Genomic DNA, 21,585 nt, shown 5'->3' with positions numbered 1-21,585 from the left:
CTGTCTCTGTTTCTTTTCTCTAAACAACTTCTTTTTTGAAATGAATCAATACAATCTAATTACTGTTTAGTAGGTTTTTTTTGTAATGTAAGTTTTAGGTAGATTTTAGTTAACTTGACTATCAGTACATACAGTACCCTATCAAATTAGAGAAAATTTAAACATAGCATTTGCTATTCTAGATGTATGTGTTATACTGATGCATTTATCTGAGACCATCGTTATGCAGCAAGACAGCAATGTGATCATATTAACATTTTGCTGGTTGTGGTTATCATCTTGTCAGCAATCTGACAAGATGACAAGTCTGAGCATGTTGCTTGTGTGTGTGTGTGTGTGTGTGTGTGTGCGTGAGTGGGTCCGTGTGCGTGTGTGTCCCTCAGGCTCAGAAAATATGTGCCACAGCCTCTGGAACAGACTGTCCTTGTCTTAGAGTTCATTCTTTCATCTTCTCTTTCTCCTTTCTCAGTTTCCTTACTCCATCTATTTCCTGTTCTAAAGAATTTTGGGGGGAATGTTTGCTCTTTTAAATGAAAGACTTTACTTTTTCCTCTCTCACCTACATTTATCCCTGCCTTATATAAAGCCTTTTCTCTCTCTCTGTTCCTCTCTGTCTCAATGCCAGTTGGCATCGTATCTGCCCTCAGGTGTTCACTGACCGGCCCCCTCCCATCTTTTGTATCTGCCTATCCGTTCATCCTTCCATGCGTTCATCCCTCCATCCGGACAGTCTGTGCCAGTTCTCCCTGGTGGCTATGCATTGGCAGAGATGTGCAACGAGACTGTGCCGTGTTGTTTCTGACACCTGGCTGGGCTTGGACCACTTCAGCCCAGCTCGCTGTCACTCCATTGTAAAATCCATTGGCTGATTGGTGCCTTGCATTTATAACACCATCCACTGCCTCTGAGCCAGAACATTTAGTTGGCTGAATGTTGTGTTGCAGATAAGGCAACAACATTGTGCTTTAACAAAGCATATGCAAAATATACCATAAATGTACTTTCTGGTTCAATACATACGTTTTTGTTAATACATTACCGTTGATTGTGATTGTGAACGATTGATAATGTTGTCCAACCCACAGTGAGTTAACACCCAATATCATAGCTCCTTGTATATTTTAGTGTAGTGAGTCAAATGGAGATCCAAAAAGCCTAAATATATAACATACAAAAACACAGAGGTGGGAGCTAATCTAGTCTACATATAGGTCTGACATATGGTGCAGCATCAGCACTGTATGTTAGTTTTTAAATGGCCCAATCTGTGCCATGATCTCTGAATTATTCTGTGGTCTAAAGACAGCCTGTTCTTTAGCAGGTGTAAGTTGTAATTGTAGAAATAAAACTAAGTCTGGGCAACTGATTCAGAATCAATAATAGAATATTTTAATTAAATTTAATTTTTTAATTTAAGCAATGCATATACAATATCTTACTATTTGCCCCTAGAACAAAGGGTTTGTATTGCAAGCTTTTGTAATGCACACTAAGTAAAATGTTCCTGAAAAGCTCTGTCAGGGTTGTACAGTTTGTTGTCACCAGATTGAGACATCTTTGAAGAGATAAGATAAGCTTCCCAATTATATAAATTTAATGTCAAGGTAATTCAAACAAGGAAACAGCTATATTTGTGAAAATAACCTGTTAAGGCCAACAGATAAAAAAGCTAACATACTGTAGCTAGTTTTATGCACCAATATTAGGATTATTATCAATGTCAAGAATGACAGTATAAACTGTATGCAAAAGTCCAACCATGTGAGTGTCTAATGCCTTGTTTAATTTCCAGGTGTAAAAAACAGGGTATGCAAGAGTCAAGCAAAAAAGTTATGGTACTTGAAAGGTTTTTTCATATTGGCAAGTTAAAGTAGCAACTCTCTCTCAGACACACAGTGTGGACACATATCACAACTGCACAAATACATGCAGAGCTTAGGCACAACCACCTCTAAGCATACATTGTATGATGTGATTAAGCCGTTTCTATGTAGTTTATGAAGTTGTGATGAGACTGCCTGTAACTGACAAGCTGTGTGTGTGGGTGCATGATGAGTTTTTTCATGATGGCGCATACATCTCTGTCATTGCATTGCCCTTCATCGCCCCTCTGATGTCTTTCTCTCTACCTTTTCAGTGTCTTGAAGTGCCAGAAACATGTGTTAGTCACAATAGAAGGATACAGAAAGAGACGAAGAGAGAAAACAGGATGGCGAGAGGGAGAATACACAAAAAATTTGTGTCTGTGGTAATGTGTGACAGTGAAATAATAAAGAAAAAAACAGTGGAATGACTAATGTTAGAGGAAAAGAAAAGACTGCTGAGAAAAAGGAAGGAAGATAAATTAAAACGGCAAAAGAGAATAATATAGAAAAATAAAACGATGGGGAAAATGAGACCGAGCAAGCGAGGGAGGAGGGAGAGATGAGAGGGGCAGGGTGATGGGAGGAAGAGGATGAATAGGGTAATAATGGCTCAGTGTGAGAGCTGTTGTAGAAAAAGAGAGAACGGCTGAGTGAAGAAGAGAACAAAATGAGGCTGAGGGCACTCAGACAGATAGAATTAGACACACCACAGAGGTTCAGTGTGTGTGTGTGTTTGTGTGCGCAAGTGTGTATGACTGTGTGTTACAGAGAGAGTGTGCTTATGTTTTTATGTATTTGTGTATGCTTGTATTGCCACATGGGCATGTTGTGTCAGTTTGTGTGTGTTCACTTGTGTGTGTATGTGTGCACAAGTTTGTGGGTGGGTGGGTGGGGGTAAGAAACCAGAGAGCAAAATGTTATTCACTGTTTCCAGACCAGGAAAAATCATTTTTATAGATTTTACGTGTTTTAGGAAATGGACAAAGGCAATAGCACAGAATGGCAATTGTGACAGGCGAAAGGTCTGAGAGGGAAATTCTCAGAGGTTTTATCCTCTTTGTGAAAGTGTGTTTGTTTGCTCATATGTTTGTGTGTGTTCGAGGGTAAGAAACAGAACAAGGCTGAAGTGGGTAAGAGTGAGCGAGGCAGAGCTACAGTAAATGAGAGTGTGATGGTGCTAAAAAAACAGATGATGACTGGAGCTCTAATGCGATCCCCATCCTTGCACCTGTGCTGTTCGACTCCACATTCCCCCACATTTTAATTCTTTCAGTCTCATAGAGTTGTCACAAATAAAACTCCTTGCTCATTAAGAAGGTGCTTTAATGAAGCAGAGGCTTAATGTTCTGTGAAGGTGTATCATGTGCTCTGAATTCATTGTGTACTTGTCTTACGGTATGCAACATGATCATATATCCCTTTCTCTCCATTTCTGTCTCTCTCTCCCTAATTTCCCTCCCTTTCTGTCACAGGCGGAGATTGTCAAGCGCCTCAGTGCCATCTGTGCTCAGATCATCCCTTTCCTCTCTCAAGAGGTAAGTGTGAACACTGCCAGACACACTCCAAAATGTACCCACACACAGTCAGGACCTTAGATATCCACACTTCAGGTTTATGTCATATTTTCTTTGCATTCAGACTAATAAATAAACTAAATATAACAGAATATAACCAATCACAATAAAATATATAACATGTATGTATCGAACCACTACCTTGTGGTCCGTGGGCGACTGCCCTTACCAACTGAGCTACAGCCGCCCCATTTTTATATATATATATATATATATATATATATATATATATATATATATATATATATATATATATATATATATATATATATATATATATATATATATATATATATATATATATATATATACACACACAACTGCACAAATACATGCAGAGCTTAGGCACAACATACACACACACACACGTATATGTATATATATATATATATATATATATATATATATATATATATATATATATATATATATATATATATAAAATAAGCCCATGGGTTTCTGTTATATAGAGAGAAAACATGCTTTTGTCAAAAGGACTTCATTGTTAAGCTTGGAGTTATTTGCAGTTTTGTAGTAAACTGCAGTTTTAAGTTATTTAATGGGTCTGATTGACTGATTCATTTTTACATTGTGTACAAATTATATTAAGTTTAAAACAACACAGCTTATCAGCTTTCCGTTTTGTGTCAATTGCTTTTGTGGGCATTTGATTATGGAAAAATGATTTCAAGCTACCTCAATAACTCACCCTTTGTGTTTTTAAAAAGCAACCCAGTCAACAAATCTGTTGATATATGCTCAAGCCCCCACTAATAACAATATCTGGTTAATTAATAAATACATAAGCCAAGGCAAACGTGGTAATTCAGTTAAATACTGCTCATGGGAAAAAAACTGTTTTATGTCCACAGAATAAACACTAGTGACCTCAGCTCCATTCATTTTTAATTATATTGTTTGCACAATAGTGGAATAATGTTGACCGATGATAAAAGTACAATTGGGTCATGATCTTCAAGTGTATATACTGTAATATATATACTATATCATCCCCCACATAGTTGATTAGTATGACGATTGAAGCTTTTCTGCTTTGACAGACAACAGATCAGCTGGTTGTCAGCTGATCTTTGTAGCACTGAAACCTTTGTATTTTATGTAAACACCTCCTACATCTACCACAAGGGATCCACATCATCTGATTACTAATAACAGCTATAAAATAATATCTCAACAATGGTAATATATGTATCAAGGAAATGTTTTTTCTTTCAAAAAGTTAGTACATTAACAAAATGTCAAACAATAATTGGTTTAACTGCACGAGAGGTAGCTAAGATTTTACCGAAAAGCCTCATAGAGTTTGAGAGTAATACATTAAATTGTTTTCAGAGCATATAGATCCCATTATATTTCAGAAAATTATCATCATTTCTGCAAGGTTGCTGTTTTTTCACTAAAAATATATAAGTGAAATATATTGTTGTATATTACAATGATGGTGGTGCCAGGTATATTAATATTATAACAGTGAGTGTGTGAGTACTCTATGTGTATGTGTCTGCCTGTACCTGAGTGCACAGCAGTTGTACGTGCAAGTGCGTAGATTAGAGTACAGATCTGCTGACACATTTTTCTTTATGTCTGTCAGTGTGAGTGTGCACTGATAAGTGTGCTTCCTAGAGACAGAAGGTCGCAGTTCTGTCATTTTGAGCAATATTGACTTTGTGGGTTTGTGTGTATGTGTGTGTCTGTGTGTGCAGGTACTCTTGCACACATACATATTTGCATTTGTGTAATTACATTGGGATTTTGTGTAAACAGAACTGAGATTTCAGTTAGTGTGGCACTGAGCGTGTGTGTCTATGTGTATCTGGTCAAATGTACCATGTGTGTTTCTATGTATGATTTGTATATCTGTGTTTGCAATATTTGAATGTATGTTTCCTGAACCAGAAATTTACATTTGTACATGTTGTACCAATAATAGCTTAGTTCTTGATGTGTGATTACTCACTGTACAAGCCATACAGTGTCCATTGTGTTACTGAGCTTACTGTAATGTACAACAGCAACAACATTTTTCTGTGGATGTTTAGCACCAGCAACAGGTGGTCCAAGCCGTGGAGAGAGCCAAGCAGGTCACCATGGCTGAACTCAATGCCATTATCGGGGTGAGTCACCTGCATTCTTCAAACGAATACACACCTAAACCTACATCTTACATTACAGAAACTGAGCTGATTAAATAATTTATTCACTGCTCTACAATGTATGTCGATCATAATAAAATTGTTAATCAAATAGGTGAGGTGTGAGAATAAACATCACTCAAGGTACTAAGTTGAATGTTTGTTCCTCAGATGGTGATGTTGGTCAATACACAGTGACGATTCATCCAGACCACAATTATTTACCTAGCTAAAGCTAGAGAACTTCAGTAGAATAGTATAGAGAAATACATTAAGAGTATATTAACTTTTAGAGTTGCCAGTCCTACCAAATAATACTGGTTAAATATGACAACCATTGCTCAGAGCACTAATCACATATGCTGAACAGTATGGTGTGTGTGCACTACAATAATTATGGCTCAGTTGAAAGGTTTTTGTGTTAAACACATTGGATCCTTCAGCACTCTCTGAAAAGCAGATGGCTCATCTGTAAATTTAAATTAAATTGAAATGAATGTAACCTGACATGCTGAATGACCCATCATCTTAAAGTAATAGTTACACAAGCCTGTTTCACATACGAACTCTGGACAATATCAGGAGAAATCAGCCCCGGACATTGTCCAGAGTTGTGTTTCACATGTGTAACACACAGCGAGAGATCAGCTGAGTGAGAAGTGTCCTCATGTGTGCAACTCCGCTCGATTGCAGTGTGCAGTCAACGCACACAGGATGCACTACATGATAGGAAAGTTAGGCTGAGGGATACAGTGTTTTATTTACAGCACAACGGAGCCCGTGCATCTAAAAAAAGGTTCTATCACTCGACTACAAGGGGAATCGAGCCATATACACATCATTACTACACCCAGTAGCTCACTTTAAATCCTTAGGACAATTTGGGACCGAGCAGCGAACTTACTAGGGGGCTTGGAGGATGAAGTCTGGATAATGTCAGGAGCTCCTCACTCGGACATTTGCATTCTCACATGAACCCTTCAGACAATGTCAGGACAATTTCAGAATTCCAGTGCATGTGTAAAACAGGCTACAGATGTTACACGTAAATGCAGATGTAAATGTTACATTTTACACTCAAAATACACCAGCACTCACATTTGATTGCAATGCATAATCAAGAAAATATGACGCACATTTTTCAGCCTGCCTGCTGTATTTTTCTTTATAAGTAGACACATTCAGACACAGTGATCAGCAGTAGAAGGGGTTTTCCAAAGCTTGTCAAAGCACTGATCACATTGCTGTCTACTTAAAGCCCTTTGTTCCTCCCAGCACTACAAACACAACTGTCTCTAAGGTGTGTGTTTGCTTGTATGTGTGTCTCTAACACACCAACTTAACAAAACAGCACACAAAACAAATCATGATAATAGCCTTTCGTTTTCTGTAGCTGCTTCTTTGCTCTGTTGTCTCTCTGTCCTCTCTCTCTTTTCCTTTTTTCTCGGCTTCTCTGTCTTGTTTTCTTTCTATTTTGCTCATCTTTTCCATTGTAATCTTTTAGCAGTCTCTTCCTCTGGCTTTGCCCCCGTCCTCTTTCTTCTTTCTCTCATTGTTTTTCCTGTTTCTTATCTTTTGCTCCCTCTTATGGCACACTTTCCCTCCTTCTTCCGGGACTCATTTACCCACTCTTCCTATCTTCTTCTTCCTGAATCTTCTAAATCTCCTTCACTTTTCATTGCTTCCACCACGATTTTCCTCTGTTCTTTTCAATAATGTACTCCCTGACTCAAACATTTTCCTCTCTCTCTTTTTTCTTGGGCATGTTTTTCTCTGCCTCTGTTGCCTTTTGTTCATAATAAACTCCATTCATCATTCACTCTTTTCACCGTCTCTTCCCTTTTTGCTTCTTGGTTTCCATCTCCTTTACTTTTCTCTGTGTATCCACATCTTTCAATTTCTTTTCAACTTTCTGGTGCTGGGTGTCCATCTCTCTCACTTCTTACTGCACTAATCTATTTAACATCCCATCTACCCCACCTTATTTTTCTCTCTCACTGCTGAATTCTCCTCGTGGATTCCATTTCATACTCCTCATTCCTCCCTCCTGCTTCTGTTTTTCCAAACGCAATCCTCACTTTTCTTTTGTTCATTTGTTCTGTGACTTTCTCCTTATTTTTATATTTTTACATTTTTACACTACCTGTTCTAACCACTAACCCCCTTGTATGTCAATTCCCCAACCATCCCTACCTACTCCCTTCTTTCCCTGTGGCCACAGCAGCAGCAACTCCAGCACCTGTCTCACCATGCCCCTGGCATCCCTTTGACGCCACACCCATCAGGCCTATCCCTGAGTGCAGGGGGCTCAGGTCTATTAGCGCTGACTGGAGCACTCGGAGTCTCAGCCCATCTTGCCTCTAAAGATGAGCGCAACCACCTTGATCCTGAACATCTCAGAGGTAAAAAGTTTTTATCCTTAATTTTGTTCATAAATTCAGATGGACAGATGAATTGTTTTGTCAAGATGGTCAAAATGAGTCCCGCTCAGCAGGAGCAACAGGAAGTAGGACACTGACATTAATGCATCGAAACGTTTCAAAACTGTGACTGTAAAATAAGCAGCTGTGCCAGCCTGTATTAATTCACTAAAAGACAGTAGAGCCCTTCTTTATACACAACCGAAAATCTATAGGAACATTATTCTGATTGATATCGGAGACACAGTATGGCATTTACAGCAGGATTTGACCAGGGCAGTTCAAGACCTTGCAGCCTGAAAATATATCATAATACTTCTGTAATAAAAATCAGTGTACTTGCTTTGGTTTCAGGTTAGTGTTTACAAAATGTATCATAATTGAAAATCAATAATGAAAAAATGTTTCTGAGGGGATGTTTAACAATTACAATACAAGTAAGGTAGAGTAAGAGACCCTGGGAAGGCCTCCAGAATAAAACTAAAACAAATCATGCAAGAATTATCTTTTTCTTTATAAGATGTTTGTATTTCTGCACGTGTGTTTATTTCTTACTAGAAAGGGGGCAGAACAGCTGTAAGAGAAACAGTGACAACACTGGCAGAATAAAAAATACATAATTTTATCAATTTAGACAAGATAAAATGCAAAGCAATACCATAGATCATTTTTTGTAGGCGTCTTTGTTATAGAGCAAGTCACCTTTTTCACTGAATTTTGACTTCCTTGTTTATCCTGCTGTCATTATATGGACAGACGTATTCATGTGCTTGTGTAAGTGCTGGAGAAGTGCGTTCTCCCCATGAACTTTCATTCACCTCGATAGAATATCTTATCTTTTTGCTCCGTTTCATGCAGCGAGCCAAGAGACACATTCTCATGAATAAACTGAGATCTAGCAAGGAAAAGAAAAGAGGAGTGAAAGTAAAAAGGGGGAAAGATAGAGAGATCACTGTGTTCATATTGGCATGTAAAGCATATCTGTGACAGTTTGTGCATGTCTGCAGCTGAGTGTGTTTCTGGTCTTACATACAAGAAGAAGAAAGAGTAAAAAAAAATTGTGAACGTTAAAAGAGGCAGCAAAGGAAGACAGCAAGCTTTGTCTAGTTGCAGAACGGAGAGGGGAAGATAGAAAGGCCATAAGAGAGGAATCCAGCACAATAACTAGTCTGTATCTATATTAGAGAGGAGCAGTCATAGTTCAGCCTAACCTTGGCTGACTTGGGACTTGTTATTATTATCAGGACTGACGTCAAACTCTCTCTCTTTTCCCCTTTTTCTACTCTCTCACTCTCTTTTTCTCTACTCTGTTTCCTTTCTTCCATACTCTGACCCATCCCAGAGGGAGCACCCAGCAGGGTGAGTAGTTGTGTGTTTGTGTTTGTGTGTGTACATCGATTTAAGTGTTGTGCACACCCAAATTTGACTGTGTGTGTGTGTGTGTGCCTATGTGTGCGCGTGCGTGCATGCATACATGTGTGACAGTGATAAACGGAGGGAAATGGAGACACACTGTAAAGTGGCCTCTAAAAAAAGATGTGCATTGCTGGAGCTCAGCCAGGAGTAGCACAGCTCAACACCATCACAATAGCTGCTCAGCGCTATCAACCTTGAGCTTCTCAAGGTTTTATACATCACACTAACATCTGAGCTCACAGCATTTCTCTGTTATCTAGTACAAAGAATAGTCGAACAAGCAACTGTTTGTTTAGCACCCCACAAATGTTCTTGTAATCTACCAGACTTACAGAACAAGTGAAAGGATTAAAACCCAGTTAATGGCAAATACTGCACAAATTACTTCAGTCTGTAGAAATGAGCCTGCTTGTAGAAAATAACAATAGTAAATGGATCCAACAAAATAAAACTAAAGGTCAAAGAGGATCACTTGGGATCACTTCACTTTACATCCATTTGATGTTTCCCAACAGAGTCTGATTTGCAATATCCTTAGCTAGTATTAGGGGATCAGTGAAACTGCCGTTTCTGCAGCAAAGTGAAACCGCTGTACCAGAAAACCAAAGTGTCAACAAAGGTACTTGGATTGACCCTGTAACCTGCATGTAGTATGATTTTTAAGTGTTTAGCTTCAACTTGTTTTTGTGCTACCACAACATCAAATAACGTACTATAGCATGCCTTTACATACTGCATAGTTCTTTTCTAAAATTGTTTTACTCTGTTTTTGGTTGATATTGGTGCAGTACAGGAAGAGAAAATGAAGCAGGGAGGAGTGATAACACATAAGTTGTTCATTTTGTTGTGTTTCTTTTAACCTGATAACACATCTCGGAAATACTGCTCCATTTTCACTTTTAGCTAAAAGGCAAGTATACATTTGTGTTTTTTTGCTGTTGTTGCTGTTGCTGAAGGGGTCTACTTAGTCAGTGTTTATTAATACTGACCTAGACGATTGAAGTTCAAATTCAGCAGTCCTTTAATTCAATGTGAAGATGAGATTATAATGGTGTCTGAGGTTGCTATAATTCACAGATTAAATGAAAACAAATCCAAACTGAGCCAAATGAAGTAAATGTAACATGCAGAGAAACTTGAAATGCATAAAGTAAATCTTTTTACATGGTTTTTAAATATATTTTGTGTCACTGTAGTTAAAGGTCCCTGTTAATCACCAGGAGAATTAACACAGTATGTATGGGAGGATTGAAATTCAGTGGATGACTTCTATGGCTTATACTATTCTCTCTCTGGCTGCAGATTGCTCTATTTTATGGAGGCTGTGCGAACACTTTCTTGCTGTACTGGCTGCCATAGACAGCTAGCCTTCATCAGTGTAACTGTTGATAACAAAGAGGGAGAAAGGGGAAGGGGGGCTAGGGGGAGATGGAGAGTGAAATTGGAAAAGGAAAAAGAGATAGACTGAAGAGGAAGAAGAAAGCAAGGAAATAGGGAGGGAAAGGTTGTTAAAAAATACCAGCAAGTCCTTGTTCTAGCTTTTATTGCAAAATGAAAATGATTTAAGAGCGCTACTGACTTTATTTCCCTCTCTCTCTATCCGCAATGAAACCCTTAGCATAATTTAATTGCTAAATACAATGTTGATTGTTAAGCACCAGGAAAATATTTCTCTCATGAGTTGAGGTTTGTGCTGAACTTAGCCAAGCATTACAGCCTTTGGCAAGGGAGGGGAGTGATGCATGTCAATTGGCATTTGTCAGAAAGCTCTGCATCAGTAAAACATGTTGGAATTTTAAGGAGGAGAAAAGGGACAGCGAGAGGAAGTCAGGGAAGCAAGAAGAAAGCAGAGGAGGAGGAGGAGGAGGAGAAGAAGGAAAGATAGGGAAGTTTGTTGAGCTGCACTGAGGTCCATTGTGTGGTTTCTCCCCTCCTCTGTGGAGCACTCCTTCCTGTCAGCCCCGTGGGCTCCTTCCTGTGTGACTCATTGGCATGTTAAACCTTCACTGTTCTTGTTGTTTGCACTGGGGGACGGAGAGTGACAAGTGGCCCTCGCCAAACCTCTGGCCCAAGCCCCAACACAAAAACAACACAAAGCTTTGATCGGCTTTTCTGAGCGCTAAGCACCAGGCCAGGCCATACTGTAAATATGCCTACACAGCTTTACTGCCCAGTAATGAGATGGATATTTTATATGAGGAGTGGTGTGTCAAGGGGGGAGTACTAGGTAGCCTTAGGGGTTGTCCTGTGTGCTATATCGTAACCTGCACTTACATCTGCCACTCTTACCGTGTGCTTGTGTGTTTGTGTGGGTGGGTGTGTAGCGTGGATTATTGTGTGGGTTTTTTTTGTAAGGCTTTCTGCTGATGTATATTGTTCTGCCCAGTGTGCTTTTCATGTCTACAGACTGCTTTTTGTAAGTATATTTCTATACCTCATGAGCTGCACAAACTAATTGTGTTTTGTATGTTTGTACAGTACAATACTGGGCTCAATTGTCTTTGCTGTGTAACTCTGTGAAGATTGTGGCAATTATTTTATTTGTTTCCCTATCTTCCTCCAGAGTAAGTCAGTGTCATCAACAGACAGTCAGCCCACTGAGGAGCGGCAGGGCCCATCTGCAGGCTATTCCTCCTCGCAGGGAGGAGCAGAGGCCAAGAGGAGGCGCTGTGATGACAAAGAGTCTCTCCCACCACACTCCTATGTATGAATTTGTGTGTTTGTGCTTAAAATATGAGAGAAGCTTTAAAGCATCCCTGTAAATGTAGCAGCACATGTATTTTATGTATTTTTATTTATTGACTGAATTTTATTTTATTTTCTATCTTACAGTGTTTTAATCATACATTTTATATTTAGGTTGGGTTGCTCTATTATCCTATCAATTATCAGTGTATTAGTTTTAAATTGGTTGTTATATTTTATTAACCCTTAAAGCACTTATCTGTGGTTCTGTAGATTATTGTGTTTAATTACATCTCTCCATTTTATACATTTTAAAACTTTTACTCTTACTGTAAAGCACTTTGTTCAACCTGTCGGTTGTTGGAATGTGCTATATAAGTAAACTTTGATTTTGATTTGATGTAATATAAACGAGCAAAGTAAGTTTAAAAAAACAAAAATATGCATAAAAATACATAAACAGGCAGCAAAAATTGTTAAATCTATGCTTATTATGCATAGTATGCATAATCTTTACCAAAAAACTTAGAGTTATATATAGGCACTAAAGACATCACAAAGTCCAAGTTTGTCTGGGATATCACCTATGACATTATAGGCCACACTGGGTCGGGGCCCCCACAGCCAATTACAGATGTGTTTGGTTTGGATGAGTCCAGTGGGGAAGAGCAAGGAGCCAGAGGCGATGTAATGCCAGAAGGGAGATGGCCAAGGCAGATAGCTGTAATGAATTAGATGGCTGTGTGTTTGCAGTCTGGAGGATTGATTGACAGTGGGAGTCTGTCTGGTGCAAGGCGGCCTCCAGCTAAATCAGTTTGGCATCAACAACAACAGCCCAAATCTTTCCATTAGTTCAGAGTGAGAACAAGCACAGATAGTTTCCACTTTCTGAATGTTTTTCCTGTCTTTCTTACTGTCGAGCCACATTACAGCTTCTATTTCTCTGTGTTTGCCTTTTGCCCTTCTATATCTCTCTCTGTCTCTTTATCACTGTCTTGCAATTTCTCACTCTCTTGTCTTCTCGCTGTTTTCTTTTCATTTTTTTTTTATTTCCCTTTTCTGTCTCCTTCGCTGTCTATTTCTGTTGTTCTAGCAATAGGCTGTAGAATTAGGTCTGCTTTGGCTCTGTATAATTAGCTACTGATGTCACTCCACACTGATGTCAATAGGGATATCAGGCCATGATCACATCAAAGCGCTGTTGCCATAGTGACTAAGTGCCATCGTTCTCACCCCAGAAAAAACGAGAGAGTGAAAGAGAGGGAGATGGCTAGACGTAGAGCAAAAAAACGCCATGATGGAGAAGGAGTAGCCTAAAAGTGTGTGTGTGTGTGTGTGTGTGTGTGTGTGTGTGTGTGTGTGTGTGTGTGTGTGTGTGTGTGTGTGTGTGTGTGTGTGTGTGTGTAAAAGATTGAAGTAATTGCATGAGGGAGATGTTTGCTGAGAACATATGATATACTGTGTCTTTGTGTTGTATGGTGGACAGACAGTGAAAGGAAAGAGCTCAAAGAGCAGCCAGTGATACTATCTTTGTGTTCAGTTGGGCATGTTTCCATCATTAATAATAAAATTCTCCACATACAATTACAGTGTGCTGTGTGTCTGAGAGTCATAAAGAGAGGGAAACATTTTACCTTAATGGATGCTGGAAAGGCATATACATTATGTTTGTACTTATTTTACGTCTTGTTTGCTCCGCAGGACAGTGATGGAGACAAGAGTGAAGACAATCTCGTCGTGGATGTCTCTAATGAGGCAAGTTGCAGATGTGTGTTATTTAAATGACATTTTCAAACAGTGCATCATAGCCCCCTTCACTTTTTTCAATTTTGTTGTGTTGCAGCCTTGATACTACAGTTGTTTTAATCATTTTTTTCTCATTAATCTACACTTAGTATCCAACGTGAATTTTTTAAATATTACAAATTTTCAGCTCTCTCCAGAGATGTTTAATAGGGTTTAAGTCAGGGCTTTGACTGGGCCACTCCAGGACATTTACAGCGGCTCCTGTGTTGTCTTGGCTGTGTGCTTACGATTGTTGTCATGTTGGAAGGTGAAGCTTCAGCCCAGTAATTTTAATTTGTATGGTTTGGTATGTTGTATCTTTTTATTTTATTTTATTTTATTTTATTTTATTTTATTTTATTTTATTTTATTTTATTTTATTTTATTTTATTTTATTTTATTTTATTTTATTTTATTTGCGACAGTTCAGATGACGCCTCTTGTCTCCACTTGCTCACTATAAAGCAGCTTACAGACAAACTTAGTTAGTCGCTGGTCAGCAATAGTTTTGTTGGCTTCTTCCTTAGAGCAGCTTAGCAAAATTTGCCCAAATTAAACATTTACAGTATTTTTCTAACTACTTGGGTTTTTTAAGCAAAACTGGGTTATATAGTTGATCAATAGAAATATTTTAGTTTATTAATACAGATGACTTAAAATAATAACTACAATAACGGTTTCTTAGATTTTTATTCCAATCTTGTGATAATGCTGGTTTCCCCACATTTGTCAACAAAGCAGGTCAAATGGGTCACTTTTTATGGGTATGTTAATGGTACAATGTCCCAGAAAGTCAAACACTAGTGACTACACTTATAAACGTAAAAAATCTCCATCAGCATAAAAATATTCCACTCTCACTATTAGTGTTTACACTATCAAAAACGTTTTACTTTCTTACAAACCTCATAGTCTCTCCCGACAGATCTCTTCACAGCTGTGTCCTTGTGTATGAACTGTACATCTTTTTACAAAAAACTTTTAATTTCCTTACAAATCCACAAGTTACAAGCAGCCTTTAACACACAGATGCTCTCTGACACTCTGTTGCAGCCCGCATATGAATAAAGCATTAATCTCAATTCAATTCAATTCAACTTTATTTATATAGCGCCAATTCACAACAAAGTCATCTCAGAGCACTTTACAGAATAAAGTCAAGATTATAAAGATATATAAAGAGAACCCAACAATTCCCCCTGGAGCAAGCCATAGGCAACAGTGGAGAGGAAAAACTCCCTTTAACGGAAGAAACCTCCAGCAGAACCAGGCTCAGGGTGGACGGCCATCTGCCTCGACCGGTTGGGGTGAGTGGAAAGGGGAGAGAGAAAAGAACAGAGCAACAAAAAGCAACAACAAAACATCGGGCAGATTGGTAGGACCAGTAGCTTCACACTGGAAGACACACAGCTTCAAAGCCGGGGGACACCTGCAGAAAGGGACAGAGAGAGGGGGACAGAGGAGGACAAAGACAACTACGGGAGAGAACACACAGAGTTAATGACATACAGTGGTGACAATTGCGGGATGAGAGGAGAGGAGAGATGGTCAAGAGGAGGAAAGGAGCTCAGTGCATTGGGGGGTGGGTCCCCCAGCAGTCTAAGCCTATGGCAGCATAACTATAACTAACAATATGCTTTATTAAAAAGGAAGGTTTTAAGCCTAGACTTAAAAGTAGAGAGGGTGTCTGCTTCCCGAATCTGAACTGGGAGCTGGTTCCACAAGAGAGGAGCTTGATAGCTAAAGGCTCTACCTCCCATTCTACTTTTGGAAATTCTGGGAACCACAAGAAGGCCTGCATTCTGAGATTGAAGTGGTCTACTGGGATGATATGGTGCTATGAGGTCTTCTATATATGATGGAGCCTGACCATTCAGAGCTTTATATGTAAGAAGCAGGGTTTTAAATTCTATTCTACATTTAATGGGAAGCCAATGGAGAGAAGCTAGTGAATCTGACATTAGAATGACTGCTTCTGCTCGAAGGAACATCTAGAGGTACTTTTGTGAGCTTGAAACCACCCCACTGTTTAAAGCATCTTTAAGGTGGTTTTGTTTTTAATAGGTTGTGTTTAGATTTTATTTTAAAAAAACATTGAATTTTAGTGTAATTTTTTAGATTTACTCCCCTTTTATTGTCTCAAAGTTTGATGTTTTACAAAAGTATAGTTATAGTTATATCTCCAAAATTATTTAAATGAAATGATAAAAATAACAGCTTACCCTGATTTTCTGAGTGTAATTTACTTTTTGTAGCTCTACGCTCATAGTTACACAGTGGTATATTTAAGCTTTTTGTTCAGCTTGGTAGCTTGCTTGTCACTTTTTCTATGGAAATCCTGCTATTTGTCTGTGCATGGATGGATATAGTGTGTGTGGATCAGTGTGAAATGTGAAATGAATCTTCAGGTATGTAGCTAGTTCAGCTTTCTGCTGCAGTTACCTTGTAAATAGGAAAGGCTCCTATGTAAGCTCATTATCAGCCGCCGCTGTTTCTGTTCTCATCTTTTTAACCGTGTCAGTCCAAACACACACTTTCACAAACACTTGGTCTCAACCTATCTCTTCTCATCTGCCTCGCCTGTGTATGTTTTTTTTCTCTTTTTAGCCTCCTGAAGCCTCTGTTTCTCTATCTCAACTCTGTTTCTTCTCCCGTCACTACTTCTTTCCCACTGCTCTCACCTCACTCCACATCCTTTTCTTCTCTGTTCTCTCATTAGGTAACTGATGTCTGCTTCATTTAATATATGCAAAGCCGTTTATGCCCTTGGAATATTTTAGTACTTTTAAATGCTTCACGCAGTGTACCAAAATGTGTTTTATCTAAGCCCTCTCCATTTTGTTATTGCACACAAAAGTGGAACTGGTCTCATGTGTGATTTGGTAACTGGTACAAAAGCAGTAAGAAAAAAATTGAATGGCAGAAGAAGGGAGGGATATTCTCTGGTAACTGGTTTGTGTGTCTGTGTGCGTGCGTGTGTGTATGTGCGTGTGTGTGTGTGTAAGCATTAAAAGTGTGTGCTGATTACTGTGACCCACTAGGTTGTGAGAAGTGCTTACTCCATCATTCTGTTCTTGGGCACGTAGCACTTGCTCAACATTGAAAACTGTGGCTCCAGTGATTATCCCCAGCTACACACACACACACACACACACACACACACACACACACACACACACACACACACACACACACACACACACACACACACACACACACACACACACACACAGATGATGTGTGTCATGTAATGTTACTATAGCCTGATATCTCAGCTCTGATATACCCATCACAAAGTAAACTGTGATGGTAAAGTTATTTTTTATCCCAAAGAAGAAGAATTTGCAATCTATTCCTATAAGTTTTTTTAACTATATGACAACTGCTTTAATAGATGCTGGCACATTAGAAGGAACATGTAAGTGTGTGTTACAAGGGTGACAGCTGTTCTTGTAGCATAATGACAGACAAAAAAAGGAATCCAACCATAATATAACAAACAAAAAAAAAAACTGCATTTAAAAATGTGCAGGTGGCCTAGTTGATCAATGTGTAGCAACCATGTTCTAAAAAGTTCAGTTGGAATAATAGACCAGTAAGTGTGAAGGCCTGTCAGTCTTACAACAATGCATGTTTTCAGGCAATATTTTCAGGTAGGAACAGTGTAAAATTATCATGGTGACAAGCTTATAATCTTTATTTCAAAACAATTGCAATGGACAGCAGTAGTAATGAAACCAAAAATGTTTGGTTGCAACATGGGCCAATCGATCAAATTCATCCTTAGACATTATATACTAGTGTACTTTCTACAGGCAGCAGTGTATAGGTAGCACACTGCAAAAACTCACATATAGAGCAACAAAACAGTAGAAGCATGGTGTGACATTTCCACATTTCATGTTCATTTGTCATTCAGGAGCCTAACTCTCCTGCGGGCAGCCCTCCCCATTCTCCACATGGAAACGGGTTAGACAGAGCCCCCACCCTAAGAAAAGAGCTCCCAGGCTCTTCAAACGCAGGAGAGGCCCCCTCCACCTCAAACCCCCGCAGCCCCACCCCAGGGAAGACCAAGGATCCTGTACAGGTAAGACAGATTCTTGGGGAGCTGCTGCACTTGTGTAGCAGACAGATGAGAACATAATAGAACATAGCAGCCTCATTCTTGTTACTATACATATGTACTATACTTTTACAGGGAAGAAAAACATTTAAGTTTGTACAAGCCATAAATATTATTATTTCTACCTCTAATGCAATTAAGGAAAACTTTTTGTCTTTTCATTACGATTGGGCGAATTGTAGTTTATTGGGATTTATAAAGTTATTGTAATGAAGGAAGGCTAGAGCACCAGTACTGATGAGCCTTGCTATTTTTCAAATATTTATTGTTAAATTATCTGCAGATGGATAAGTCCCAGTCTCCACTGTCCAAGTCTGGCACTCCATCACCATCCCACCGTGAGGCCCTTACTCCTGGAGCACCAGGAGCCCCTGGTCCCAGCACCTCCTGCCTTCGCCTTGTCAGCAAAGCAGCAACTGGTGCAGACCCCCTTGGTGAGACAATTCACACACGTTAGATGACATTTTAAAACTAAAAATGTTTGTGAGGTTGTAAACGTTGATAAAAGAGCTTCCTACTTGTACTACATTAACTTTTGTTATAGGCACTTATTCATCAATTACTAAGCCATGTCATATTAGTCTCCTATGACTTTGGTGGTATTTGCACCCAGTCTACTTCTGACCTTGATGCCATTTATTCTCTTGATCCTTGTTTTTTCCAGTTCCTTATATGTTTACGCTGTGACAATTCAGTGGCATGATCATGCAACAGCTCATTGTGCCAAACCGATGTTAATTTAATCAAAGTTAAACATAAATGTTTCTTTAGGACAAATGTTTTAAATATTATAGAGCATATGAAAAAAATTGATACCTCCATAAACAAAGTTTAAGTTAAGAGAAGTTATCATTCTTCTCAGCCCCTCTATGACTGTGTTTGTGCTGTGTACTATGTATTGTTCCCAATTTCTATCCTTCAATCCTTCCTTCCTCTTTCCCTCCCTTCCCAGCTCTCCGCAGTCCCATGTCTGTGCCCCCTGGTTCATACCCGGCTCATTTTGGCGTGGTGTCCCACGCAGGACTGAATGGGGAGCTGGCCAGCCCAGGAGGTTTCGGTGGGGCTTTAACTCTTTCTCCCCAAATCAGCGCAGCAGCCAGCGCGTACTCCAGAAGCCCCATGGTGAGTAAAGGCCACATTATTCTTCTCTGTCAGGGTTTGATTTATAGTTCAGTATGACGTCTAAGGGTGTTCTGTGTTATCAGCTACTGTTGTAAATTCCTTATACACTAATTAATACAGTGTTTACGTTCTCTTATTCACTTTGATTGAAAATAGCATTTACAAAGAGGAAAGGTTTTGCAATTGAAATGGCTAATTTGAAAAAGGTTTTCAGTAACAATAGACACATCCAGCATCAGAAGCACGTGCTTAAACACAACGTATCCCAGCAGTTTTTCCATTCTCCTGCAAACTCTGTTGATGTCTAAATCAGCTGTGTTGGGATTGGTAATGTGCCTACAGTGTGGTGTGTATGCTCAGTTGTAACTCAGTCTTAGGACAGGATGTTTGCTGCAGTGCTCTGTTCATCACCCTGTCATCGTTCTGGGGAAAGACAGTTTGCTTACAACATTGCATATTAGTGTCAGCACATTCTTAAACTTTAGCCCAGTTTTCAGAGTGTAGACTTTTTCAATACTGTATATTCTTGAAGAGTATAATGAAACAAATTTTTGTTAGCTCTTTTTAAGCTGGGAATCATTTGTCAACTGTGTTGTTCTCACCAGGTGGCATACGACTCTCGGTCTCATCTGAGGGCCCCAGGACTGTCCTCCTCTCTGCCTGGCTCCTCTGGTGGCAAGCCGTGAGTTATTACATATATAGCATACAGTTCTAAAGGTTATGCAGAAGTCCTGCAATAAATCCTACCTTCATGAAACTGATAATGTTGAGTGTCTGTTGAAATTGTGTAAAGAGGTGGTGATTCAGAGGTTTAATCATTTTGGAAGATGAAGTAATTGTATTTGTTTTGGAGATGTACTACAGGAGATTGTTATGCAGTGCATTGAATGATCAATGATCATAGGATGACATCAGTAATGATGATGGTCAAAATTTAAACATTTAAAAGCCTTGCTAAAGTGTGATTGTGCTAAATAAGACAGGAAAACATAATTGTCCAGTTTTAGTCCCGCTTTAGTTCCAGTCCCCCTTCCTGTGAAAAAAGGGGGACAAGTTGTATAGGATCAGTCTCTGACTAAACGTGTTGCCCTGTTCAGCCGGCACACTGTGCATTAGGTTGGGGGGATTGTCTAAGATTGACAGGTGTTTAGGCCTCATCCTCCTATCCGTTATAATATGTAGAGGGTCTAGTACCTCCCCCCGAACAGAGCCAGCCCTTCTGATAATTTTGTTCGGGCTGTTAGTGTTGGAAAACAAGCAGCACAACAGGTCTCGAGGACAAGGGCTCAGAACCACTGGTCTATATTAAGCTTGAGTTGGCAATGCCTCCGTTGTAGCTATGTCTCTGTGAACCACATTAGACTACACTTGCAAATTATGTTTTCCATTTTCACTAGAGCCGTCAGCTAGTCCATCTTATTCTCCAGCGACCTCACAGTGCCCATGATGATAGTGGGAAGATGTGGCTTTAATTTTCTCACCTTCCCTCTGTCTTGTCTCATGTCTCTGTTCTTTATTCGCTCCACACCATTATCATCCAATACTGCATTCCCTCATTGTCTGCTTTCTTATCTCATTGAAGATGTTTAAAGTCAGAGACAAAGTTAAATCCATTCATCCGGCAGGGTCCAGTGCAATCAGCCTAATGGTGCTGCTGTGTAATAATCACAAAGTGGGGAAAAGAAGTGTTCCACTTTGTGACTATCTGGTAGATGCACCTTTAATTTTTTTACTGCACATTTTATTGCATTGCGAATTTATATAAAAATAGACAAATCATTACATACAATATTTACACTGAAGCTTTGAACTGCTTCAGAAGAGTCATAGATGTTTTGATGGCCTCTCTCGTGGTCACTTCATTTTTGCAGATGACTGCCACCAGACCAAAAAAAAAAATTCACAGAGTTGAGGACCAGGATTAGGAACCACTGGTGTAGATAGATAAAGGGCAGGATGCTGATTCAGTAACTGGACTTTCCAGGTATAGGTGTATTTATACTAGACTACACTACTTGAAGCACATTCACTGGACTCAGTTAAGTAACTGTGAATTTGGAAACCAATTGGTTGCACTAGTAGTTATTTAGGTGAGTTACTTCAAAGGTGGTGCCATCATTTCTTCTTTTAATTCTTCATATAGAAGAAAAGAATAGTTTGTAGAGATCTGTTGTATTTTTCCCACGGACAAAATATTGTCACAAAAGAAAGCCAAAAAAATGTTTTTCCTGTCAGTAGTGATTATAAAAGGAATATGGGAAAACTTTGGATTCTAATGTCAGAGTAAGAAGATACTAAGACAAGTGGACATTCAAAACCAACTTAGTGATTATTAAAAAATGTTTGGATTGGATAAAATTCTAAATTAGTAGAACATAACTTCTTGCTTTGTCGTTTTATAGACCCGCAGCCTTTGAGTGTAACATTAACTGTCTTCCTCGA

The 21,585-nt window shown here is 39.1% G+C and overlaps 1 protein-coding gene across 3 annotated transcripts in view; it reads left to right on the top strand.

Moving 5' to 3' along the window:
• The window catches only part of tle2b (TLE family member 2, transcriptional corepressor b), a 71,837-nt gene that overhangs the window by 40,047 nt on the left and 10,205 nt on the right, over positions 1-21,585 (top strand). For 2 of the 3 annotated variants that reach the window (XM_067514115.1, XM_067514118.1), the window contains exons 5-14: positions 3,338-3,400; positions 5,500-5,574; positions 7,814-7,994; positions 9,355-9,371; positions 11,992-12,132; positions 13,815-13,868; positions 17,818-17,985; positions 18,305-18,455; positions 18,974-19,143; positions 19,749-19,825. In XM_067514115.1, the coding sequence (XP_067370216.1) occupies positions 3,338-3,400; positions 5,500-5,574; positions 7,814-7,994; positions 9,355-9,371; positions 11,992-12,132; positions 13,815-13,868; positions 17,818-17,985; positions 18,305-18,455; positions 18,974-19,143; positions 19,749-19,825 (1,097 nt within the window). The remainder of the gene's footprint in view (positions 1-3,337; positions 3,401-5,499; positions 5,575-7,813; positions 7,995-9,354; positions 9,372-11,991; positions 12,133-13,814; positions 13,869-17,817; positions 17,986-18,304; positions 18,456-18,973; positions 19,144-19,748; positions 19,826-21,585) is intronic. The other variant, XM_067514117.1, reaches the window with a different exon arrangement.

This window comes from Channa argus, chromosome 8 (genome assembly GCF_033026475.1).
Source record: "Channa argus isolate prfri chromosome 8, Channa argus male v1.0, whole genome shotgun sequence".
Taxonomy (NCBI): Eukaryota; Metazoa; Chordata; class Actinopteri; order Anabantiformes; family Channidae; genus Channa; species Channa argus.
This window is presented reverse-complemented; position numbering and strand designations above follow the sequence as displayed.